Source organism: Amphibalanus amphitrite, unplaced genomic scaffold, assembly GCF_019059575.1.
Source record: "Amphibalanus amphitrite isolate SeventyFive unplaced genomic scaffold, NRLGWU_Aamphi_draft 000232F_arrow, whole genome shotgun sequence".
Classification (NCBI taxonomy): Eukaryota; Metazoa; Arthropoda; class Thecostraca; order Balanomorpha; family Balanidae; genus Amphibalanus; species Amphibalanus amphitrite.
The window spans coordinates 212057-238540 of NW_024881727.1; the positions used below are offsets into that span (position 1 = coordinate 212057).

The 26484-nt window shown below is 57.5% G+C and overlaps 1 protein-coding gene across 2 annotated transcripts in view; it reads left to right on the top strand.

The window, feature by feature from the left end:
* The window catches only part of LOC122385806 (ETS domain-containing protein Elk-3-like), a 65254-nt gene that overhangs the window by 11625 nt on the left and 27145 nt on the right, over positions 1–26484 (top strand). For both annotated transcript variants that reach the window (XM_043374341.1, XM_043374342.1), the window contains exon 3: positions 18636–18725. In XM_043374341.1, coding sequence (XP_043230276.1) covers positions 18636–18725 — 90 coding nt within the window. The remainder of the gene's footprint in view (positions 1–18635; positions 18726–26484) is intronic.

Sequence of the window (26484 nt, forward strand, 5' to 3'; positions counted from 1 at the left end):
ACTGAGGCTTTGGTCGGGCTTTGGGACGGGTTAGGCGGCAGACCGACCAGTTCTTATGAGCCGGTGCACTTTTCCTTTCTGTCCTGCCGGTAAGCCGCGGACGGCGGTACCGGGCCTGGCGGGTGGTCAGGTGGTCCCGAGGAGCCTGCGTAGCGGTCGCCGAGCCCAAAACGGGTGCCGCCGCGCCGTGACAGCGGCTCCCTGTGGCCGGCGCCGCGCCGCGGCTACCTGCGGCGGTTGCGCATGATGTGCTGCAAATGTGACGGTTTCGACACGGCCGATTGTTGCAGCCGACTAGAGGAAAGAGTGGCGGATGTCATGCATCTTGCATAACAGATGACTTGTTGCAGCCGGACAGGCGAGGTCCGTCGCGACAATGACGTCCAGCTACGTGACTGTAAGCTTAATTTTGGTGACGAGCTCACAGCCTAACCAGCACCTGTGCAGCGTATCGTCACAGCATCGAACGGGGAATTTTGACAGCATTGGCGATACCACTTGACCACAAATACCGCTGATCTCAGCTACTGTTTCCCTTGGTATTCAGTCCAGCGCCGATCTGCCGCAAAGTGATATAATCCCGCGAGGGTTGGTCTTAGAGCACCGGTTATTCTGAGGCCCATGGACGGTCGGTCTATAAACTGGACCATGAACGTCTGGACCAGCCTTGACGCCGAGTATTTATGACAGTAGGCCGTTCTGTCATCCGCTCTCCAGGACTCCAGTGTGCCATCCACCGTCTCGGGGCGCTGGCAGCGGTCGCCTGGCGGGGGAGCTGTTTTTACCGACCGTCTCCCTCCCTCCCTCCCTCCCTCCTTCCCTCGTTCGCCGCCGCGGGCCGGTTCAGCCACCGGGTGATTGCACCTGACTAGCTCGGCGGCCCCTCCCGTGGGACCGGCGCCGGCCCGGCAGCCGGGCACCTGTTGGCAGGGGAGGAGGCAACCGGAGACGAGCGGCTGCCGCCGGGACGAGACGCCCCTCGCGCGCAGACGTCCCCGGCGACAGCCATTAGCGCGGCCCGCGACGAGCGCCGCTCCGGCGCCGGCAGCCAGGCGCGCCGGCTCTGTTTGTTTGTGGTGCGCGCGCCGCGCCTCGCCGCAGATGCGCCGCGTCTGCCGATTGTGTCACCGCCGCGCGGCGGCCCCTCGCCGTGCAGCGCGCCAGTATTGCGCAGCGAGATGGCAGCTGCGATAGCCCGCTTTGGCGCACGGCGTAACGAGCGCGGCGCCGGCCGACATTGGAAAACCATCGACTCCGGCGGGCCGCTGTTTTAATAGCCGGTGTCGGCGGCGCCGCTTTTGATTGGTCTGGAGGCGGGCCAGAACTGGGCTCGTTGGCTCTCAGTTGTGACGCGCGCTTCGGAAGCGTGCCGGCCGCGAGTATTTCTGGCCGGTCGGCGGGTCGGCTGCTGTTCGGCAGCGCGGCGCGGACGGAGGTCAGCGGTCGCCGCCGGCTCGGTCTCTCCCATGAGTGTGGCGCGCGCGTGCGCCGAACCGACGTCATGAGCCGTTCGGGGAAGGCCGGTCGTCGGCGTCGTCTTCCAGGGGCGCCCACGCACCGGCCGACCGACCGGCTGCGGCTAGGGAGCTAGGGAGCGAGCCGGACCGAGCGGACGGCCGGCCGGCTGGGGTGCTCTTTGTTCGTCCGGTGCGGTGGAGCGGGCGCGATGGTCCGCCGCGGCGGTGGTGCCGCCCGCCCGCCTCCTCCACCGGGCCCGTTACCCAACACCACCGGCGCACCGCTGTCACCAGATGTGTGTGTATGTCTGTCTGCGCGCGCGCCCGCACCCCTACCACCCTGCACGGCGCACCCCGTCGACGAGCAGCTGTTTTTACGCGCTGGGGGCCGCCGCGGCGCCCTCTCGACTCGTTCGGTCGGTCCCTCCTTCACGCCCCGTCTCGGCGGAGGAATTGGCCCCGGCTCGGGTTGGTGGGTTTTGCAGAGCACGTGTTGTCTGCTCGTGGGAGCGGCGCCGGTCGGCTGGTGAAGGGCGACGACTGGGGACCGCGACCGTGTCCGTCCCCGCTGACTGGCTGTCGTGCCAGCTCCGGCTCCGACCGTGGCCCGGTAAAAAGCGTCCGCCCTTCGTGTGTCACTGGCGGACGGTATCGCCGCGTCTATCTGCAAAGCGCCGTCCCAATCGCCTGGTCATGAACACGAACAACCGGTTGTAATTTCCTTGTATCTTGTCCGGCGACTGTGTCGTGCGCGGCGTGCGGCGCACGGCAGCCCTCGCCGGCTTCTGTGGTCGCGGGGGCGGGCCGGCGCGCGCCACGCACCTCCGTGCCTCTCAACACTCAAGGATACACCGAGTAATTACTGCGTGTGATCACCACCTTTGTGCACCTGCCGCATCGAAACGCACGCGCGCGCGTGTACGCGCAGTGCACGCCACTGCCAACACCTCGCCGGCCTTCTCTTCCGCGGCGGCCGTCATTTGAGACTAATCTCCGGTAATTCTCTGGGATTGGGTGGGAGCGAGGCGCCGGGCGGTCTTCCTGTGCCCTGCAGCTACAAAGCAAGGTCATGACGTGACCCCTGTCGCAGTTTTGACGGGGATCAGGGACGGAGGACTGGGCCGGTGCTGAGTTTCCCTGAGTTTGCTGTGAGCTCGGCTGGGTGTCGGAGACCGGCGGCTGCTCGCCATGAGAGCCAGCAGTGGCCACAGGCTCGCAGTGAGAGTGTGCCGTGAGAGCCGTGAGACTGGAGGACGCCACGGCGATTACCTCGCCGGAAAGACGCGTGAGATATCAGCTGCCCACACTCCCGACGGCGCGACTTCAAGGCCAAACGATGATGGTGTTGAAATGAGCTCCGGGAATGCAACGGCGCCGAAATCACCCAATATTTTTCAGTGGTTATTAGCAAGTGAAGCTCGGATCCATTATAATTCCTCGTCACTTATCCCCAAATTACATCTACCAGAGTCTCAGAGTCTGTGCCGATGCATTTCTGAGTGTTGCATTTGATGCACATATTGTAAATTCGCAAAATTTACAATATTTTGGCAAGGCTGGCACGTTTCTCAGGCGGTCAGTCACAGCGGAAACGGTGGCCACTGACCCTCTCCTGCACTTGTTCCCCGACGGAAGCAGGTGCTCGGCTGTGGGTGCCGTGGCCTCTGTCTGTTCGGCGCACGAACTCCCGGCTGGGCGCAGCCACGGACAGACGTGTGCCGTCGCTCTCACGGGCGGCGCCGAACCGTGACGGAGACACAGCGGCGGCGGCGGAACCGAGCCTCGGAACCACACCCGATCGATGATGGTTTGTTCCCACCGTCACGCGCTCAAGGCCAAACCCGACCGAGCCGGCCTAGCACGGGACTAGGCCGTGACGAGACGCGACGTCACGGGGGGTGGTGCGGCGTGACGTTACTTTACGGCTGCTTGAGACGCAGCGCAGATGTGTGGGTTGTGGACACAGTCTGACACAATCAGGCCATGGTAAGCCGGTTGTAAGGGTAGTAGATGGCTGGGAGGGACGGCACAGAGAGGATGGTTGATTGCCCGGAGAGGTTAGTGGATGTCCTCCAGCTGCTGTGTCTATCGCCGTAACGAGCGACTGTGGCCCGAGGCGCCGCCGCCGGGCCGTCGGCTGACTGGAGCAGCCCACAGCAGGGGGACAGCGGACGTCACGCGGCCACAGCAGAGATGACGCGCCTCTCCCGAGGGCAGTTAGTGGCCAGGCACCTGTTGTGTGCACCCCGCGGGCGCCCGCCGCCGGCCGGCCACTAAACCGCCGGGCAAATTGATGTTTTTCGGCCGGCTCGACGAGGCAATTACGCCGGTCTTGTTTTCGCCTTGCCGTCGCGGTACGGCGACTGAGGGGCGCTCCAGTGCGGCGCCATTGCCACCCTTTAATGGGAACAATTTCACCTGGATTCGGCGGGGGTGTTTTTTCTCGAGGGCCGCCAGTCCTGGCTGTGATTAATCAGACGGTAATTGAGGTGCCGTGCGGCGCACAACCGGACAGAAACCACCTGTTGGTACACACGGCTGGCGGCTCGGCCTCCGGCGGATGTCGGAGCCGCCAGTCGGAGCCGGCGCCGGCGGTGGCGCCCCCGGCAGGGGTCGGCGGTCGGCCGTTGTCCCCGGGTATGACAGCAGCGATTAGGGCGGTTATTGGGCGGCTACGCCGTGGTTACGGCCACTGGGGCGCCGGCCGGAGCGGCGATGGCCCGCGGACTGCACCGGCAGGCGATCTATGAGGCGCGCTCGGTATCCGACCGTGACCCGTCCCGGCTCGGGTCACCGGCGGCAGCCCGCTACCGCCGCCGGCGCCGAGTAATGATAGGGTCAGCCGGGACGCTGCACACCCGCCTCAGCCGGCGGCCGCCTCTGCTACTGCTGCTGCTGCTGCCGCTGCTGCTGCCGGCGGCGGCTGCCGCTGCCTCTCGGGCTGCTGTCCTGCTGCTGCTGCTCAGCTGCGCAGGGGCTATCGGAGGCCGCGGCGCCGCAGCAGGTCGTTATGCAAAGTGGCGGCGGGCGCCACGCGGCCCGACCTCGACGCTCACCTCTGCGGAACCGCCGGGACGCTGCGGAGCGTGCCTCGATTACATGGCCCCACGCAAGGCGGACGGTACAGGAGGCCGGTCCGAGCTGGGCCACCGACCGCGCGCCCCGGACCAAAGTGGACCCAAAGCCGGCCGGCTCGGACTCTGCCCGGTCCGGTGAGAGCTGTAATTTGATCGGGCGGGTTTGATCGCGAGATGGACCCTGGGAAGTGACTGGACACTGAGCACTGAACAGACCCGGACGGCCTGGTCTGGACGGCGGACAGACCAGACGTTTATGCTATTGATCAGGTGATACCGTAGACGATAACGGAGCTACGTGCCTGAGCCTGCCCAGGTCGGCTCTGTGTTGCCATGCTGAGCTGATCTCCGTCTGATCGCCGGGCTCAAGTCCCAGTCACTGTGTGCCGATCGGCTGCTCCCGCCGCTCCGACCAGCTATTACGGGTGCCGATCGTTACACTCTTGCGCTTCAACCGGAGCGCACAGGTGAAAACCTTGGTTTGCACCGGTTATTTCCCCTGCGTTCCGGTTTTATTTTATATTTGGTTCAGAATGATCGTATTGTTTTACTATCAGGTAGCTAACCGTTTTCGACAGCGAACCTTATTCTCGGCATCGGCAGCATATTAATATTTAATTTATTGTTTATTTTAGGTTATCTGTATTTTTAATGCTCCCTTTGCGACGACGTATCTCAAAATTTTCCGGCCGTGCCGGCGCTCTGGTGCAGTTTCTCGCAGGTTTTTCACCCGCGGCACCGCGGCCGGCCGCCGGTCAGTTTATGGCGGGTCAGTCGATTTGCATGCGGCGGGCGACTGGCGCTCCGTGCAGCGTGCAGAGCGACACGGGCCGCCGCCGATGCTCATAGCACTCTCCCGTCTGCAGTGGCCCATCGGCGGCGGGCCAGCGAACCGGTGGCGGGGGTGGCACCGCTCCCCTCCTCCGCAGTGTCTCTGACACCGTCTGGATGCCAAACAGACTGGCAGAATGTGCGCCTCAGCGCGTTTATTGCCCCCAGCCGGTGTGATGTCTGGCACCCTCGTCTCGGCTTTCCCTGCCACCCCTTCCATTGGTGACGGTTGTTTTTCACGCCGCCCCTCTGTGCGCGCTCCCCAGTGGAGGCGCCGCCTTTGTCGCGAGCAGCCCCGGGCGCCGGGGAGCGGGCAGCGGGAGCGTGGGAGACGGCTGAACCCTTTTCCCACCTGTCGTCCGGAGCGCGGCCTTGGGGATGGCCGGAGTCCGGACAACGGTGCTAACTGGGTCGGTAATGGGCTGTCACGTTTGGATACCGTGAGCGTCTACCGTACCCTTCCTTTCCGTGCTGGACTGGGCCGTGCTGTAGAGCGCCTTGCCATAATTTTGCCGTGCCTAGCCAGGCGCCGTGGCCTTGGCCAGCCAGCATGCACTGGGACGAGGCTCTGTGGAAAGACCGCGGCGTGGATTTCGGAGAAGCTCTCCCGGCATGTCGATGCGGTCGGTCCAATCGGGCAGCGGGGCGCGGGCATGGCGGAGGGAGGGGAGATACGACTGATGGGCGTCGACTCGTCGCTCGTCTTTGTCGTTATGTAACGTGACTTTCCGAGGAAAGACATCCTTGAGGTGGAATGCACCTGATAGCTTCGTTATTTGTAACCGAATTTGCGCTGTTTGTTCAAAACGAATGGACGATTTTCTGTGAGGAATGGCTTGATTTGATTGAATCTATCCAACTATCTTTATCTATTGCAGCTCTGACAGGGCGTTGGCGTACAGATGAGTTTGGCTAAGATGGCCATTGGTGTGCAGTCTCTGCAGCATTCCTTGCTCTCTGGCCGGGTGGTCCCGAGTGAAGCGTCGGAATGTTTTTGTTGACGCCGGCGGTGTGAGTGTCGTCGCCACCCGCTCGCCGCGCCGTCTGGCTCTATTTGTGTGTGTGTGTGTGCATCGTGCAGGTCGGCGCCGCGTGCGGAGCGCGGTGCCGACGCTGCGGTCGTTACGAGTCTATTTCAGTTGACGTGGCGTCCCGCCGCCGTCGGCGGTGGGCCAGGCAGATGATTAGACTTTGTTGCCGCTGCACCACCGCCTCCGCAAGCTTCGAGCGGACGTGGAACGCCCTGGTGGGCGACGTGATTATGGAAAGTCTCCTGTGGAATTTCGAGATTATCTTAGGATACTGCAAGTGGAGACAGATGGATTAATGTTCCCTGATTAGAAGACATAAATTCCCTCTGATTTGGTAACCGATCCGCTTCCGAAGAAGCGGTGGTACACGGAGTATAATCATCACTGGTCGGACCTCTTTGAGGAAGAGACACTTCCTAGGCTCCGTGCCGCTTACCATTGCATAATTCGTTCATTGCGTCATCATCATCGCTCTGACGAAGATTGGACTTTGCATGATGTCTGGCCACAGTGTTGGCGCGAGCCGAGTCAGGCCGCCCACGGCTGGTCCTAATGCAGCGGCGGCGGCGGTGACGGCGGCGGCGGCGGCGGCGGGTGCTCGAAACGACTCCGAAGGTCAACCCCTTTCTGTGCCGGCCAGGACGGCGTGGACCGACCGCCGGGTGCGGGCCGCTCCGCTCATGGCGCAGCCCGGGCGCTTTGGAAGACCGGTACTCGAACGACCTTCGGCTCCCCGCCGCGGAAGCGCCGCTGGAACTGGGCCGTGTTTCTTTGTGAAGTTTGAAAAAGTCTGATGGATGTTGTTGGATGCGCTTCTACCAGGAAGACCGCAACCTGACAAAAGAGCGAACGCAGCGCGAAACTCATGCTGGGCTATATCTGAGCTTCCTGAAAGTGGGTACAAATTTGATAAATTCATTGGTGAATTCGTCTTATCAGCCGCGCATTGGGAATGTAGCTCTGTGCTGTGCGATAGGGCTTCTCGGGACGCCTGTTGCAGCTCGCTCACTGGCTGCTGATTAAGATTGATACAAGTCCCGTGACGTCACAGTGGCGGCGCCAGGGACGGATCATGCCGACACGCTGGCGCATTTAAAGAGGCTTTTGCTGCGATATAAAGAGCATTTCGCCGAGCAGCGAAGGCAATAGCTCTCCACTGCGAGGTAATAACCCCTGGCGGCGCTTAGATACCAGCATCCAATTTGGATACGAGACGATACCCTACACTTTGTTCAACATTGTTCTGTGCTGAACTCGTCAATCCTCTTATCTTAGTTGGTTTGATATTGGAAGCTTGATGTTGACGTCAGAGCGGTACGATTGGAGAAGTTGCAAATTCCACCGCCCACTTTTCTGGCCGTTTCATTATACAACAGCGTCATCGCCTCCGAGGCTCTGCCTCCAGGGTATTCACCTCCCTTCCGTGTGTGCATAGTTTCGCTCCGCTGCCTCTGGCCGCGCTGTGTGCCGCGGGCTCTGCTGGGGCCGGGTTCAGCCTCGGCTGACGCACCTGGCGCTGGGGGCGGCACCTCTGAGGGCCTGACGGGGGCCAGCGGGCCGACGCACATCCGTCAGCCGCTGGCGGAGCGTGTGTACCTGTCCTCGCCGCTGGCGCGCCGCCATCACAGCGGATGACGCCATCCGTCAGCGCCCGGTGCTCGATGACGTCCAGTGACGGCTGGATGACGGTTCTGTGACGGCCGATGACGGCTCGGCGCCCGGTGAACGCCAGCGCCACGCGGCAGCCGGTTCCGCGTGCTGCGATCACCTGTTTCTCACGTTGGGTTCGACGTCAGCTCGGAGTTGGAATCGCCGACAGCTCCGTGCCAGGTGCCGTCTTCCGCCTGGGCCCGGTCGCTTTGATCAGATATTTGCTGAAATGTCGCACCGCGCTGGCTTCTGCGGCTAGCGGCAGACCACAAAGGGCTTCCGAGCGACCGATCAGCGCTTTCCGTCATTTCGTGTCGTCCCATCCGGTCACCCAGCCGTCTGCCGTCAATCGTCTTTCGTCTGTTGTGTGTCATCCCTGCAACATAATCCCATCCATGCCAGCCGCAGGTTTCGCTCCATGCAGCTTGCATTATGTGTGCACGTGCTTTCATGCACCCTAATCTCTGGTGGGCGTTATGGCTGCCCTGCGGCCACTCGGAGGCCTGAGCTCTGGTCTGTGCTGGCGGTCCGGTTGCCGGGCGGCGGACGCGGAAGCAGCGCTGGGTCGGGTCGGGTCGACGGGTGGGCTGCCGTCAGCCGCCACTCGGGCGCCGCCGCTCATGAATAGCCGGCTCACGGTGAGGTACTGCTGTCACGGCGGTGTCTGCCGGCGGAGGCTGCTGGTAGTGGGGTCAGGAAGGTGTCAGGGGCGTGTCAGTAGCGCTACTGAGGTGTCAGAAGAGAGACGGTGGTGTTGGATGGTGTTGGTAGTACCGAGGTGTCACCGAAGAAATGTCATGAAGGTGTCAGTAGCGTTGCTGAGGTGTCATCGTCGTGTAAAGGTGTCACTGTAATGTTTGTAGTCAGCGTGAGGGGACATTGTCCGAGCTCGAAGACAGGCCATTGTCTCTCAACTCAAGGTGTTGGTTCCCACAGAAGCTCCGACGGCCGGCGGGTGTCAGATAGGCTGTGAACCGGCGCCTTGTTGGCTGCTAGGTGGTGTCTGCGCCTCTGCAGAGCTCCGTTCCCTCCCGATGCCCATTAGACACCTCTGCGTGACACAGACTGACTGCAACCGCCGCCGCGCAGCCTTGGCACGGCGACAAAAATCCCAACCACCGGATTGTCTCCGAGCACGCCGGGACACACGGCGAGCCGCCGTCGCCCTCGGAGTCGACCGCTCGCACGACCGTATCTCGGCCAAATCTCACCGGACCCTGTGAGACGACGGGAAAGAAACGCGGGAAGGAAATCAACCCGTGTATCAGCTCGATCGGGCCGGTTCAGCAGCGCGCCGCTCTGTCTCACCACGCCCGACAGCGGCACCTGCTACCAGCGCCCCGACGCGTACGCAGACAAGCGGCACCGTGGGGCGAGGAGCGCGCTTTTTCTGGCCGCCCGCCTCCGCTGCTGCGCGCCGCTGCTCGTAGTGCGGTGGTGGCGGGGCTCACATCCGGGAGAAGTGAGAGGGATGAGTCAGTCGGCGAGCCCGCCCCGTCCGGCGGGTCCGCTGGTTGGACCGGTCTGACTCGGCCGGACGACGGTCGGCGGACGTCAGCTCATGTGACGCCGACCGATCGCGACCGCCCAGTGCACGGACTGCTGGTCGCGCTTAACGTAATCTGCCGCCTCCTCCAGCAGGCTAGAGTGGAGGTGGCGGCGTCGGCGGCGGCGGCGCGTGGCGGTGACCGTGAGCTCGTGTCGGCCCCGGTGTGACCGACATCACTGTTACCGTGCGGCCCAGTGGCCCACCGGTGGAGTGGTCGCTACGGCCCTGAGCTGTCCCTGAGGTGTGCTCAGCGGGGCTGCCTTATTTACGCGGCCGATCTGATGAGCGAACGACCAGTGCGCCGTGGCAGTGATCAGCCACTGCTGGAAAACGGCACCAGTGGCCATTTGTGGCCTGCGCCGCCGCTGTCGGGCCGATATTTTTGCACAGTGGCGTGCAGTAATGCGGGCGACATCCTCGTTGGACGGATCGCGGTGGCCATTTTCCGCCGTCCAACTGAGGTGGCGCGCTCGGGCCGGCCGCGCTGTCAGCTACGAGCCCATGTGTCATCAGAATGCCATCCGACATTGTTGCCGACCAGTCAGCCGGCGGCACGAGAGGACGGCGTGGCGGCGCCGTCTCGCGCTGCAGTGTGTCAATATTGCACCGTCGTACCGCCGCGCATGTATACAGAGCCCGCCCGGGAAGGGAAATCTCCTTGTGTGTGCAAACACACCGCGCGTCTCGATATTGCCAAGTGGCGGAGATGGAGGTCACCCGGCACCACGGGCGAAAACCCGGCTGCGATGGAGGCAGTTTTCGATACTCTTTGTGATGACTATGCCCGGTAAAATGGCTGAGCCGCCGACCGGTCGGACGGCGAGCCCCGCATGTCCGGTCACTTTCCTTTATTGCGCGCTCGAGAAATCGCCGCGGCCCGGCCGGTGGGTAGGTCGAAGTGCGTCGGGCCCGCCCAGCGACCGGTCGGGAGCGTGGCCTTCCCCGATCTCTGCTCCAGGCTGGTCCACTTGGATGACCAGTGGCAGCTCTGGACAGAAGGACGGACGGGCTGTGACAGGCCGTGACAGCCAGGACGGCCGGGCAGAGGTCTGATTAGTCGGAATGTGACGTACTGTCGTTGCGACAGCACGCACCATCGGCTGCACGTTCCGGGGGTTGGCTCACTGGGTGTGTGAGTGTCCGTCCGGTCGACTAAAGTTTCCCTGGATTGGTGACGTGGCCATTGTCCATCCGGCTTTGATGGCTGTATGATACCGGTTTTGTACTTGCATAGATATCGCCGATTTAATGCCTTGCACCTGGGCCGGTTTTGGCACCCAGGTATTAAACGGGTGGGTTGCCTGCACGGGAAAGTGTCCTGCGATTCTGGGGCATTTTTGTAGACTTTCAAGGTTGGTGGCACTGTTATCCCGAACATCGGGTTTACATGTGTTTTTGCCTCCGACTTGGGGGGCGCTCAACCAATTTTACGAAATTGAGGTTTCACATTTGTTCCGCGTTTCGTGGAGGCTTGATGTTGACAGAGATATATGGACTGTTATGTTTATCTGACTTAAAATCGCAGTGGCGTATGATTTATTATCTGTCGGTCAAGGCCATTTGGGCGCTGAAGTCATTTCCAAGATGGATCTAAATCGATGGGGTTCTAGACCGCATGATTCTGAAACTCATCTTATTATAAAACAGACTGAAATGAGGGCATCGAGCTACGCGGAAATATCAGGCAGGAGGTATATTACGTGGCACACTCCGATCGAAATGATATTGGCACTCACGGTAGGATTGTTTCCAATAAGTCCGAACGATACGCAGGGCTATGACCTTTCTGCGTCTTACCCTTGCCCCGGAGGACGCGTAGGCTCGTTTCGTAACCCAACATTGGCGACAGGACCGCGAGCATTCGCATTCATGCTATGTTAAGCTATACAGATGGTCCGTGTTTTACATGGCATGAATGCGAACATGCGTGGTCTGTTGTCGCGGCCTGATGGAGCCGGCTCCGGCTCGCACCCGCGCCGCTCGTTCTGTCCCGTGTCGGCACCCACGCCCGACCAGCCACCTGAGGTCGACCCGACCCGGGACGGTTGGGTGATCTTCGATGGCGCTCGTCTGTCCCCATCGGTCCGGCCGATCGATGCCCGCTGATCGTGACCTTTGCCCCGGGAGGCGGCACCGGCTCCTGCTCCTACTCCTGCTCCGGGCCCCACCCCGCCGAGTCTGCCGCGCGCCAATCATTATCGCCGGCAAATGAACGCCAAATGGCCGGGAATTGGGCAGAATGGGTGCCGCAGGGTGTCCCGGCCGGCCGCTCGCCACTTCTCAGCCACCGCCTTCGGCGACCGTGGCGCAATGGATGCCGGTGCTCAGAGGCGCGGATGCAGTATCGTGCAGGCATGATGCAGCCTCCGGCGGATCCCTGGCGACGCATAACGAGCGCCTCTCACGCGGCCCCCAAGTTTCCGCAGCGATGTCGTCTCTGTAGAGAACCCAAGCCGAGGAAGCTTCCCAGAAACGCACTGGAATGAATAGTGAGTAGCTGTCGAGAGGCTTTGCGGTCTCAGGGAACGAACTAGACAAACTAGTGATGTAATGAGCTCCCTGTTTCCTCCGACGGCGACTTTATGAACTGAGGCTGTTTGCAACTCAAACACGGGTAAATTCTGCGGTGATACTCTAGTCATATTATGACGTTTCGGACGAAATACAGCACACTTCTCGGGCCTGGGAACCGCTTGCCGGAAAACAAGCACAGCTCTAGCTGAGATACATAGGTCGCCAACTCCGTTAAGTGGTCATATCGACAGCAGTTTTAAGCTGTTTTAACCATGTCACATTCCATCTGAATTTTCATACTTAAATATGGTGATGAAATTGACCAGTAACATGGCAGTAAGATGTATTTTTAAATAACAAAATGAGGCCGAAAATATAGAACGAGCTTTCGTCTTACGACATCATCGGGTTCTGGCTTAGCTGAGGCAATCACATTTGAAAAATTGGAACAGAACCAAATATTAACACGTGCACATTGGCCCAGATGGCTTTTGGAGGTCATGTAGCGATACGTATTGCGCAAGAGACGTACACTTAAAAAGACCAATGCAAATATCGGATACAAATCAATACAATTAAACAAGAGCAGACCGCAGCACGCTCGCCGTCACATTCAACTGCATCACACACTGTACCAATATTTAACCATACATGTAGGTGGTCATGTAGGCTATACAAGTTGTATGGTTAAATATTGGTACAGTGTGTGATGCAGTTGAATGTGACGGCGAGCGTGCTGCGGTCTGCTCTTGTTTAATTGTATTGATTTGTATCCGATATTTGCATTGGTCTTTTTAAGTGTACGTCTCTTGCGCAATACGTATCGCTACATGACCTCCAAAAGCCATCTGGGCCAATGTGCACGTGTTAATATTTGGTTCTGTTCCAATTTTTCAAATGTGATTGCCTCAGCTAAGCCAGAACCCGATGATGTCGTAAGACGAAAGCTCGTTCTATATTTTCGGCCTCATTTTGTTATTTAAAAATACATCTTACTGCCATGTTACTGGTCAATTTCATCACCATATTTAATTATTTGATCATGGCAAAACCGACCATTCAATACATCATGAATTTTCATACGTTGTTTCCTCCAGCTAGCGTTGTGCTGCATTTTCCCTGGCAGCCCATCCTGCAGACAGACGGCCAAAGAGCGATCTCTCTCGCATGCCCTCCCATCACGTGACGCGCAGCTATCACATTAATGAACGGCCTCTGCAATGGCCAGTGACTGGCGCCCGTTACGGCGGCACCAGTGCATCAGGGTGCAGCGGTGGCGCGGCCGACCGGACCCGCCCAGGGGCCGCCCGCAGTGTCCCAAAATTATATTTTGGCTTGGGTGTCAGAGGGGAATATTCGTCACAATGTCAGTCAGAAAGGCAGAGAAAGAGGGAAAACAGAGATCATTAGTTTATTTGTGAATTTTGGAGGATGTGGGAGCTGCTTTACCTACCTATAAGATTATTGAATCGAATATGGAGTAGGTAAAAGTTACGCGCAGATGCTCTTTTGGTAGAATAGGGAGTGAAAATTGTTGTGGAAAATTGGATGTGGGAGCGGAAAATTATTTTGATTTGGATGCCCCTTCCCACCCAAACTGGCAGATTTTGGGACACTGGCCGCCCGTCCAGCAAAGGAGCCGCCAAGACTGCCAGGTGAAGGCCAATAAATAGCTTGGTGGACAGAGAAGGTAGTCGCGCAAAAGCGTGACATCGTGTTCGGCGTGCTGGTGAGGCCCCACAGACCCTCTCCACTCGGGGAGATCAGCACGGGCTTGGTGACGTCTGCAGGAGACTCCTGAGCCGAGGTCAGGGCACACCCGATCGAGAGCAGGGCGTGTCCGCCGTGGCGCGGCGGGTGGCCTCCGGTGGGCGCCGCCCCGTCCGGCGGCCCCGGCTCGGCGTGACTGGCCCTATCTCGGCCGGCACCTGCCCGGCCTCAGCGGTCGGCGCAGGGGAGGGAGAGAGACGTGCCGCCGCCGCCGCCGCCGCCGCCGCCAGATGATACAGCCGCCACCGGCCCGCCGACGGGCTGCCAGGTGCAATGGGGTCGACGACCCGCCGATGCTGCCTCCGGCGGACCGGCGGCGCACGTCTGCATCGGCTCGATATGCACGGCGCCAAAGTGGCTTCCTGGTGTGTGCCCGGAATGTTCGGGGGCGTTAGTGGATTTGACGCATGACTGGATGAGTATGAAATATAGGTAGAGCTACTTTTGACACTAAACTTGCGAGTCGAGCGATGTCCTCCAAATGGAACTACCACGTTGAATACCGTATTTCCATGTCCGCTGTTAACCCTCGCCCGCACATGCCATTTTCCCATCCTAGAACGCACATGGGGGGGGGGGTGGTTGCCACCCCCCCGCGCCATTTCGTTCCTGTTGGAGATAGAGCTTAGCAGTAAAGACCAAAAAGATTCTTTGGGAAGAGACGAATCCAATGATACCCAGTTTTACCTTCTCAGGTCAGTCATTGACCTTCCAGGTCAGGTCAAACTAAAAAATGTTGCTGTTTTGGGTCACCGTTGGATATCCAGTGCGCTGCTTATCAAATACCGATGACGATGCTGTTTTCTGGTGCCAAGCCAGCTAGAACCTCTTTGTCACACTATCCGACCAGAATTTTGCTGCTGAGGTCATTTCAGGTCAAGTTAGGTCAAGGTCAATTATATGCGTTTGTATGTCTGTGTGTGTCTGTGTGTATACTGATGTGTGCACCGATTGTTTTTGGGTCCATATCACATGAAATCATGATCTGAGAAGCTTTTACCAAAAATGCAGTCAAAAAACTTCACAAAAAGTAAATTCAGCTTGCCTAAAACGCAATTATCTTAGATGACCTAGGTTGACCTTGACCCTGACCTTGACCCCTGTACATCGTCGAACAACATGTTCCATGATAGGTGGAAGGTAAGACTGGCCAAAAAGGCCGAAATCAGGGTGTCAAAAGCTCACAAGGCCCATGGCAAACGCAAGATGTTGAGAATGTGCCATTTGGGTCATGACATGACCTGAAAAACAAGGTCATATCTCCGAAACCAAAAATCACAGAAACTTGAAATTTTCAGTGAACATCAAGAAAGGATAGACGAGCAGCTATACGAAAAATCAGCCTTCTAGCTCTAAAAATGTTGAGTGCAGAGCAGAAAGACTGCCTGGGGGGGTGGCAACCACCCCCCCATGTGCGGGCGAGGGTTAAACCCTGACACCTCGGCAGTAAAGCTCCTGAAACGTTCGAGGCGTTCCACATGACGGGCAGGTGACGCCGAGACACGACGCCGTGGGGCGTGCGGGCGGTGGCAACTGGCAACCCCTTACCTCCGCGCTGGACGTGCCTGGTGGGATATGAGGACGTGACGCCTGCCAGACACCCGCCGCGCCGCCGCGCAGCCGCCGGACCAACGTTGTGAAAGAGAGAAAGGTGGCGTCGTCCACTGCCGGGGGCGGGCGAACCGGCGCTGAATCACCGACCGAGCCCGGCGGAGTGGGTCTCTGGAGTCGGGGTCTTGCGCCGCGGCGTCCTAGTTCCGGAACGCCGCTCTGCGTGGATCTCTGGTGTTCCGTCTGACTCGTATTGAGCATGCCTATTTAACTCTGCGTACTAGTGTGGGGTTTCACATGTCGTTGTCCTACAACCCATATTCTGCCTTTCGAGTGAAGCATAAAATGGCAAATAAAAGATATTGTGTGAGAAATGCGTTTGTAAAAGCTTGTTTCTATGCATCTTCACCACCTGTACACCCTAATTATGCACTTACTTCCATGCTTCCATTATCTGTCCATGTTTGAGGTTAGCGTGCCTCATCCATCACTAGCTGGACCTAATCCTGTCCGCATCTCTTGCTGACTACACTGCCCGCTGGGTTTCTGTCTAATCCTTGAGATGACCATGGCCAATTAGTGAGCTCTGCCCACCAAACAGGTCTCACATCTGCTACATGGGTGCCGCTCTGTACCTGGCAGATGATCCATGAGTTTTTGTGCGGCGGAATGCGCGCCAAGGTGCGACCGTGCGCGATAAGCCTCCTTGAAATGTCCGAGCACATGCGACTGCTATTTCTGCCCTAGTCCGGCCGTGTTCTTTGGCCATTGTTCGGCGGTGTCACATTAGCTTGACATCAAAGTGATGACCGGAAGGAGTATTGCAGAGAAAGCAGCCGTTTTGAGTCTGGTTTGTGTCACTGTCGCTCTGTGGTCAGACGGGGGTGGGTGGCTCGGGCCGGTTGGGCAGCCCATTGTCCGTGATGCGCCGCGCTAGTTGGCGGCCGGAAGCGCGTTATTGGCTTCGCAACGTGTGATGATAATAACCCCATTCTGGCACACTACCAGCGTGGTCACTGGTCACCCGTGCGGGTAATGTCATTGTCCTCCGATCTTGCTGCCTCGACTGATGGGAGCTGCAGGACGCTGACGATTTCCAACCACCAATACAACCATCAAGGTCACGAGCAGAACCACAGAACCACAGTCTTGGGACCGCAAAAGTGTGTCGCAGCTCCGCTTATTAAGCCGTCCGCTATTGGTCACGCGTCGCACCAAGCCACCGCCATGGCCACAGGCCGTGAAGGTCTCTGGATCCGCCTCGCGTAGCACGAGTGGCTCACGCGGGCCGCAACGAGTCCCGTGCGAGTCACTCGGAATCACGCCCGAGTCGAGCGAGTCACGAGCGCATGGCGTGTGCGCGCTGGCAGCTTCCGGCGGTGCTTTGTTGTCCGGTGAACACTGGAAGTGGCGCTGCCTCCGGACGACATGGTCCTGCACTGGCTTCCGTGCAGGCCCGGACCAACTCTTTGTCGGGGTGGTGGGGAGGTCAGTCTACCCGGAGACAAGCCAGACTGGCGAGTGATCGGTGGGGCGTGACAGGGCTAGGGGCAGGACGAGCGGTGATCTGGTGGGGGTAATGGATATACAGAAGCCAGTCAGACGGACCAGACTCCGGTCCACTCCACTAATGGGAAGTCTCTGTCCTCACGCATGGCGACTGGCGCCAAGGTCATAGGGTCTGCCGGGTTGCACGCTCAGACGGGAAGCACGCAGCGGAGGTCCGTGACGGGCCGGAGCTGCGGACGTGCTGATGAGTGTCCCGGATGTGGTGCGACGGACCCAGGGACCGGACGGACGGACGGCGCGGGCACTGCGCGGATGGTGATAAGAGCCACAGCCACAGCCGTCAGCGCTCCGTTTCTGCGCGTTTGATGCTCACTGTACAGGCTGTAGACTTGATTCCCAGTGCTGAATATTTTCATCAAAATCCATTTGAGGGGTGAGATGCCAGGCTAAGTGCCAGGCCGAGATCCCCACAGATGTTTATCAGACTGTTTCCAGGCGCCTCGCGGACCCGTCCCCAGACCCTCTAGTCTAATGTCTGCGGGGAACAGGTGCCGTCCCCCAAACCACAGCTGGTCGACGCTGGGAGAGTCAGTCGCTCCGAGCGGGGCAGGGTCTCGACTCCACAGGTACCCGGTGGACGGCTCTGTTTACATCCGGTCTATCCGGTGACAGAGGCCTGATCGGCTCATGAACGCCGGCTCCGGCCAACTGAGCCGGTGCCGCCGTTCCCTGAAGCAGTGTTTAGCTACGCCAACGAGCGGCCGAGTTCGTGATTTGTGATCGGATTAGCGCCGCGCTGTTATCGTGACCTGTACTGCGAGTCGTGTCGTGATTCGATTGATGGCAGCTCCGGGCAGCCGAGTCGGCTCGTGCCGTGCCACGCCCAGGTCGGCCCGGCCTGGACGGGTGATGGACGGTCTGTCGTCCCCCTCCCCTCGGCGGCCCCCGGCACCCCTCACTGGGTCGCTGCGGCGCCACCACTGCCGTACGAGACTGACCGCGGCCTTGGTGGCGGATTTGCGGCGGTCTGGCGCCTGCTGATGGCCACAGCTGCAACGTTCAACAAGGCGTCGTCGCCTGCCGCTGAGTGTGCTGGGAGTGTGCTGGATGACCGCTGAGTGGTCAGTATTGCTGGAAGGTGGGACTGACTGACCTGGGCCAGGCCGCTGAGCACGAGATAAGGTGTCCAGAGACCGACGACGGCCACTAAGCGGATTTTTTCTGACGTGACTTATTACAGTGAGGCTTAACCCGATCAACGGTTATAATTATCACAGCGTTCCCAGTAATGGTTTGCATTAACTTCAGCAAACACCATAACGCGTTTCTGTTCAAACAGCACCGCTACTCCGCTGGTTTCTTCTAGTCTGGTGGGCGGGCCTGCAAACAGCGTCATTCGATCGGAGCGGCCAGCCGCCGAGGTCGTGACCTCTGCCCATTAGCGGGGCCCCTGTAACGACCCGGTGACGACCCGCCCGACTATAAACCCTCCCTCCGAGCGTGCCGCCACTTTAGGAGCGCCCACTTCTGCGCTGTTGTCGTTGTTGCCACTTGACTGCCCCGACGGCTGGACGCCACAGTGCCGCTTCTAGTAGCGTTTGTGTGTTTCTGTGTACTTTGGGAGTGTGGGCGTGGAGCGAGTGTGCCTGTTGACGCGTCTCGGCTAACCGGTCTGTTGTCTGTCTGTGTGTTGCAGCCTCACTCTCTGAGATGCAGGGCTCTGGCACGCCGTCACCGCCGGATCTGGGAGGCAGTGAGGATGGAGACGACTTGAACCGGCCGAAATGTGAGTACCTGACTCCCTAGCATGCGCCGTCGATCCCATCCTCTTAGCCCTTGGCAAAGAAATGCGAATGCTGCCACTGTGTGATCGTGGTGTCTCCGAAGGTCGTGTCCACTTCATGCTACGTTCGTTTGATGATTCATGGTCGTACCCTACACGAGTGTTGCCCGACAAATTCACGGTGCGCGCGCTACGTAATTCGGTCACGGCCCCGTCGGATTACGCATGCGAGAACAATGTGCACGACCCCGCGGTGGATGCGTCATTGTTGCACCTCCTGTCGCGTACCGCCGGGGCAGCTTCGCCAGCCGGTGTGCAACGAACCGCACAGCGAACCGAACTGCTGTTTATGTGACCACATAGACAGCGGGAAAACATGCGCGCCGTGGCCGGATAACTGTAGCCATGTCGATGACAACAGGCTGCCGCATGTATTTATGCATGGGTTCCTGTAGCAGACGAGGTGTCCTGCCGAGGTGCCGAGCCGATGCGGCGTACAATCAGGGCGAGCCATTGTTTCGACACCGCCGGCGGCCCGAGAAAACCGATCACTTTTTGTGGGTACCAGCATATTGTCCTGCGGGATTGGAAGATGACTCAGCCCACCGGACGAGCGCCGGGCCTTTTATATCTGGGGTATTTCCTGCTGGCGTCTGGCGGCGGGCAGCGCCAGGATGGGGCGACGGGATCTGGGAGAGGGGAGTGCAGTGCATCAGTGATGGTCAGGGCTGCAGAGAGGTCGCTGGGACGAATGTCGGCCTGTCACTCTTCAGCACAGCTTAGTTCGATATAGGGCGGCACGGGGTACCGAGTCGTCTGTTCGGGGCTTTGACGTCACCAAGGCCGTGCAGTGCGCTGCAGGGGCGATGGCCGGCGGCACGGGAGTGGTGGGGCGTGGCGGGGGCGTGGTGTGCCGCCTGACCCCGAGCTCAGCTAGGATTCACTGAGGTCACGAGTCAGAGCAGGTGCGACTCCTGGCAGTGGCGACGGCCAACAGAATGGGCGCTAGGTATGCGAGCAGAAATGGCACATTAGCTGTGAACAGGGAAGCCCATCAGGCCGCTGTTCTTGGCGTAGGTGTTGCTGCGTCAGAGCATACGCAGTGCGGGACCTTTCCATCAAGCTTGATAGTTTTATGTGTTATTGCCGCATTGTCAGACTCCGCATGTGGATTTTTGCATTATTCTACATCATCATGCCTGCCCGCCCCCGGCCTCCACGTGTCTCCACGTCCACCTGTCTGTCCGATAAATCCATCAGCTCGTCCTCATCACTGGTGCCGCTGCCGTCACTACCAGCACCATCACGATGCCATCACGTCCACCGCTCATCAGTATTCCCGATCTGACGCCGGCTCAACTAATGCAATTTGCGCCCTAGTGCCATGCGGCCGTTCAGCGAAGAGACCTCCAGGGACGGACCGCCTGGGGAGATTCTCCGACGGACCTCTCTCAGTGGTGTCGCTCCAGAGAGCCGCTGGCGACACGTGGAGCGTAGCAATTGGTGCCTGGAAAGAATTGTATTCAGTGCGGCCAGGTTGAGGAGCGCTCGTGCAAATTGGCAGGTGAATACGCCCAGGTAGTCCCGGCTTCTGAGAAGGATCCGGGGCAGTATTGATGTCGTGAGTCCGGAGAAGTAAATGAACTCTTATTGGCATCGATCAAGGATGTGGGTCCCCGTGTGTAGGAACCGGGAGAAGTTAGTGCATCAGAGGCCAGGATGAACTTTCATAGCTCGCAAGTTACCTACCCATTTGTATCCGTAGCTATCATTTCGAAGTGTCCTAACTACTGTCCAGCCTCTCATCCACTTTGCATGGCTAGCGTTAAGAGAACCCACCGCCGTCGCACAGTGGGCCGATATGCCATTCTAGCGCGACAGGGCCTGAATCTTCGAACGGAACCCTTGGTTTTTCGCGAGTAATTCGCGTAAAAAGCGGCCGATCGCAACGAAACTTACAGTATCCTCGCGACGACTACTTTTACAGCTAACTTGAAAATTTCATGACCCTGACCTTAATGATCTTTGACCTGTGACCTTCTTTCGAGACCATGTTTGGCCGGAATCGCGATTCAGCGTATGTGGGCTCGCATTAGCCGCGGGTTTGCAGTCTTTTCTTGGTTTAAAGCGTTCAAACATGGGATATTATGTTGCTCCCATGCATTAGGGTGGGTGTCAAGGTCACCAGAAGGTCAGGTAAGGTCATTGACCTTTGATGACCTTGGTTCACTTTTTCGAGTTTTACATGTTTCTAGGCTAGTTTTTTAGCTGAATTCGAATCTAGCAACCATTTGAACATTTACGAAGTAGTTTTGGTGCATTCGTAACATGTTACAAAGCTGTCAGAGGCGGTTGACACGTATTACGAATACCCGTCACAGCCCCTACCGGTTGACCTGACCTGACCTGACCCGACCTGGTCTAAATGCTTAAAGACATCATCTATGCTCGTAAATAATATTATATTCGTGATCAGCACCCAAAAAACCCATAGCAGCCACCCTTTACGACGTTCTAACAGGTCCCGATTTTCCCGACTTTTGGGTCATTGACCTGACCTGGAAGGTCAACCGATGACCTAGGACCTTACAATTGGGTATCATCAGCTTCCTCTTGTCACGGGCAACACGCTCGTCTTTTCTGCGAAGCTCTAGCTCGATCAGGGGCGAAACGGCGGGGGTCGAAGGACGAAACGGCGGACCCCTTCTATACGTTCGCGGCTGGAAAAACACCACTAGGAGCGAGGGTCAAGCCAAATCTGAGGGCTTATTTCAGAAAGACCGCTAAAAGAGCAATTGAATGCACTTTTCCGCGACGATGTAGCTCTATTGGTCCCCGAGGTAAGAGCCGGTTTTCGATAAGTGTTGAAAAATGCAACATTTTACCTTTGATGACCTCTGGTGACGTGACCTTTGACCTGACCTAGAAATGACTAATTACTCCATCTGGAATTTCGGGCGCTCTTTCGAATGCCACTTACTACGTATCGCTATGTGGCCCAAGAGCCGAGTTAGAAGGGGAGTGTTCAATCAACACCTCCCGGCCCGGCGCGTTTGACGCCGAGCACCGGTCCGGCGCGGGTTGATGTTTGGCTGCTACATCCAAAGTCGCAAAAAGTCGCAGAAAATGACTGTTGGATCTTGTAGTGCAATGAATCATTGACATGTAGCGAGATTTTCGAAGCGGTACTCTGCGGTACTTTTTTTAAAAGTCTATTTGTGTGTGACATCAATTATGTGAAATTATATTTTCGTCTTTAAATCTTTGCGGTGCCAATACATCATAACCAAGTAAGAGTTCGCCATTTTGATGTGGTTATGTGTGTTCTGCAGACCCGGAGCTATCGTTTGATGTATATAAATGTGGAACTCCTCCTCAAATTGTGATTGTTTTCGCGGATCAAAGATACGTTGTCGAAGAGTGCGGGGGACGAGTTCGGTCCAAACGATTCCGAAGTTCGTGTTTAAGCTGAATTTTCGCCATGAAATAGCAATTGTTTTGGAAAACAAAGACCACAGCAGTGTAGTATGATCATTTCTGAACAAATTGGTATAGGTTTCATTGCACATCCACAATGTTCGATTTTTTTGCCCATGTCGTGCTAGACCTGGCGATCGGCCCTGTGTGCGTCGGCTGCATGCTGATGACCCCAGCTGAGCCTCAGACCCGGCCAGTGGCCTCGGGCGGTGACCGGCCCGGGCCGTCCGTCCCACCCGGCCCAGTCGCCCAGCCGGCCTCGGCAATCGATACAAGACGGCCGCGGCGCTGAACTTGACATTGGCGCGCCGACGACCGACGCGGCCGGGGTCGGGGGCCGCGTCGACGGCGACCCATGGGCGGCGGTACAGCCGCTCGGACGGAGATGGACGGCCTCAGCTGGTAGTGACGTCACTGGCGGCTCGATGACGTCACTGGCGTATAGGACGGGGCGACGCCTCGGCGGCTGGCAGAGATCCCGCCCCATATACCCCTCCCGACCAGACCGCGGTCAGCTTCCTCGTCTGATGAGCCCATCAGGGAGCCAATCAGAGCGACACGGATGGACACGTGCAAGCCGGTCACACGGAGACCTGCTGGCGGCTCCCGCGGTGTCCAGGCCTTCTTCAGTTACCAATCATGACGGGTCGATGCTGTTTTTACTCTACCGCACCGCGGGCTGTTGTCGGAATATGCGATGCAGTGGAAGGATGAAGTTGGTCGCGGTATGTGGCAATATAACGCCAGAGGTCTTGCCTTTGTGCCTATGTACGACTGGTAAGTCTTGCGAATTTTGGAAACTGCAACTGTTTGACAGAGCAAAATTATAGCCCTGGACGGCAATCAATCTGAGTCGTGCTACGTTTGGGTCGATTCTAGTAATATCCTAATGCGAATTTTTCCAGTGTCAGCCCGTGATAAACTGGGAACAGTCCGAAACCTTTTTGATATTGTAATGTCATGCATGAACTAATACATCTTCGGGACGGTCACTGGCAGGTCGGACAGGACTACTGTGTATGACATTTTATCAGATGGATGAACTGCACGAGCGGCGTTTCGAAACTATTTGTAATTGCCTCAGGGTGAAATCCGGGTGACGCCAAGGCCATTGCTCGTATTGGAGCGGCCGATACGGCCTTAAAAAGTAAACCTTCTGTATTTTATTATCAACTTTGTATCCAATGGCTTCCCATAAATCAGGTGACGCGCATGACGAGACCAAGTTCGGTAGTATCCCAAAAATACGAGATGCCTGCCATCATACCTCGGTTGGGGCATTGACTTTTAACCCAACTTTGGTCGTTCTGCTCATTGATAGCTCCTTTGGTCTTTCCTGGTGGCGGTAGTTTGGGTTCTCTTCACTAAATTGGCCACAGAGAACGGGGGGAGAGGGGGAGGCGCCACTTTTAAGTCGGACGGGCTTACGTCACTCGTATCACAGTTCACACAGTCTTAGATCAGCTCATTTTTTATGCTTAGTTTGGGAAATTTTTCACAGATATGATAGAAAATGTTGATTTTCAAATGATGAACGTTCGAGATGTCTACGGGCATTACCTTACACTATATTGTTCATTTGAAATGTACTTACTGTTTAAAGGAATAGAGGTACAGTGTCTGATCTGGTATGCTCTGAGCTTATGTTGAGTGAAACCCGCCCTACCTTCATCTCAATGCTCCATCCCACACATTGTTTCTCAGTCCATAGTGTTGACCTTCGGTCGTCCTGACGACGGCGGCGGCGCCAATCGTCTGCTCTCCGACTGCGCTGGACGCTGCGGTCAATAAGTCACCCAGGTGTGCACATACATGTGTGGGCGACGTCTCGGCTTACCGTCTGATCCCTGGAACTTCCTGACGACCGCCGGGCCCGACCAGTACTCGGAGACAGGTGGGGGGGGGGGTGCTCGGGGAGGGGCTGTGGTCAGCAGGGGAGCGACTGGTCGCGTGTCCGAGCCTCCGAGGAACTTCGGTCTTCGGGCCGGGCCATGTCGTGTTCATTATTGGAGGCGCGCTGTGAGTCGCCACAAGGCCGTCACGAGCGGGCGAGCGTGGCTGCCGACACACTACCCTGCACGGTGTAACCGGCGCAACCCGTGCGGGTGACGGAGGGCCGGGTCACCCCGGCGTGTCGCCGGCGAGGTCACCGGGCTCCTGGCTACTGGCTACTGGCCTCCGGCCCGTGACCCTCAGAACCTGACGTCTCAGTCGTGACCTTTAGCTCCTGGCTTTCAGATTCTGGCTCCCAGCTCCTCATCCCCGGTCTTTGACACCAGACTCTGACTTCCAAATCCCATGCGCTTAACTCCAAAATCTCGGACAAAGGTCTCGGGATCCTCAGCTAGCTACTCCCAGGGGACCAGCTCATACTCTGGACGATGACATCAAGGCTGCGATGCTGCATTTCCTCAATCGTTACAGCTGGCCGAGTAGTCCTTACTGCCTGGCACTGAGTGAGCGCTTCGGTCTGTCAGATCTCCCTAGTTGATCCCTCTGATGTAAGCCTCAATATTTGTTGGGACATTTTTCAGCGGTCTGTTGCGGATATGAGATGGCCACCTCTCAGAGCTGAGGGCTTGCAATCCTCGCTTGATGGACTGTGTAGTTGAAACAACATCGGGCAGAAGCACCCAATAATGTCAAATCTGAGGGCTTGGTGGCAGATGCGCTATTGATTTATCCGAGGTCAGTCCGCTAGAGGTCATATTTCGAACCATTAGCCACGTGCTGGCTCTTGGCTGAGCGTAATTGGAAAATAACGAGGCTTCCGTTTCAGTGAGTACTGGGAGCGACGCCCGGCAAACAGTGATTGAAGCGGGCCGGGCTTCAACTCTGGAAATATACCGCTATGTGGGCAGTCGTAGGAGGCTCAGGGAGTAGTGAAAACGAGAAGGATTTAGAAATGTTCGTGGTTTGTTTGTTGGGATGAATACAAAGTTTGCACTAGCAGACTGGCTTGTGTATTGTGCATCGTACTTTGAGGTATTATTGGGAATGTATTACACGTATAGCAATTGAATCTCAGTGTGGCATGATATATGACAAACCTAGCAAAATATCAACCTATAATGAAAGTTATATCGCGTTAAATAAAGTGAATTAATCATAACAATATTGTAGCAAGAACGGTCGCGTTACTTTACATTGAATCGTATTTTGACGTAATTCGCGGAGTAAATCAACTTAAAGTTCATTCAGCCATTTATGTAGTGAATCACCGTATTATCATCACAGCAATCTCACCCCCATCCCCCACTTCAACCCTCATTCACAGCCATCCATTGACCTAAATACATTTCCCATACAAATCCCGCGCAGTATCCCAGCGGGCTCCTTCACCGGACAGTAACAGACGTAAACTGTAACATTCTCCCCCCGGTGAAATGACAATTTCACTCAATCCGTTCCGATAGAACACAGTGGCATGTGCTGACCGGCATCCTTGTAGGAGTCTCCTCAATCCTGAGGCCTAGCCGCACTCCAAACGATGCAGCCTCTGTACAGGCCGCGTTGATGTAGTGCCGTCTGCCCTTCGCAGGGTCGCGACTCGTGTCAGTCCATCTCTGCCTGGATGAAGCTCAACTATCCTTCCCATTGGCCAGAGTGATCGGGACTGATACGGATTTTCTCTGATGATTACCAGATCTCCGATAGCTGGATTGCTTCTTTCTTCTCGGGGAGGAATCCGCAGCTCTCGCAAATATTCTGTGTGCCACCTTTTCCATAAATGAGCGAGAACCTCACGACAATGTATCCAGCGCTTCCTGAGCACTCGGCTCTGGCTCTCAGGCTCAATCAAACCCGGGACATCGGGCTCGTCCAGTGCAGGGACTTGTAGAAAGTCCCTTGGAGACAGTGACCGAAGGTCATCAATGTCCTCACTCAACGCCGATAGCGGTCTTGCATTTATTGCACCTTCTATGCGGCACAGCAGAGTTTGCAGATCTTCAAATGAGAGCATACTCTTATGAAGCGTTCTGCGCAGAGCCTCTTTCGTTGTGCGCACGAGTCGCTCATAAAAACCTCCCCACCATGGAGCTCGGGGTGCGTTGAATTTCCAGGCTACTCCGGAATGAGCGAGGTGTGCTGCTGCGCCCTTGAAGTTTGTTGCGTTGTCACTTGTCACCGTTTTCGGCATTCCTCTTCGTGCGGCGAATCGATCGAAAGCTTGTAAGAAGTCCCTTGTAGAGAGACCTTTAACCAGCTCTATGTGAACGGCTCTCACTACCGCACACGTAAAAATGACAAAGTATGTCTTGACGATGTTGCCGCCGTCTTTGGC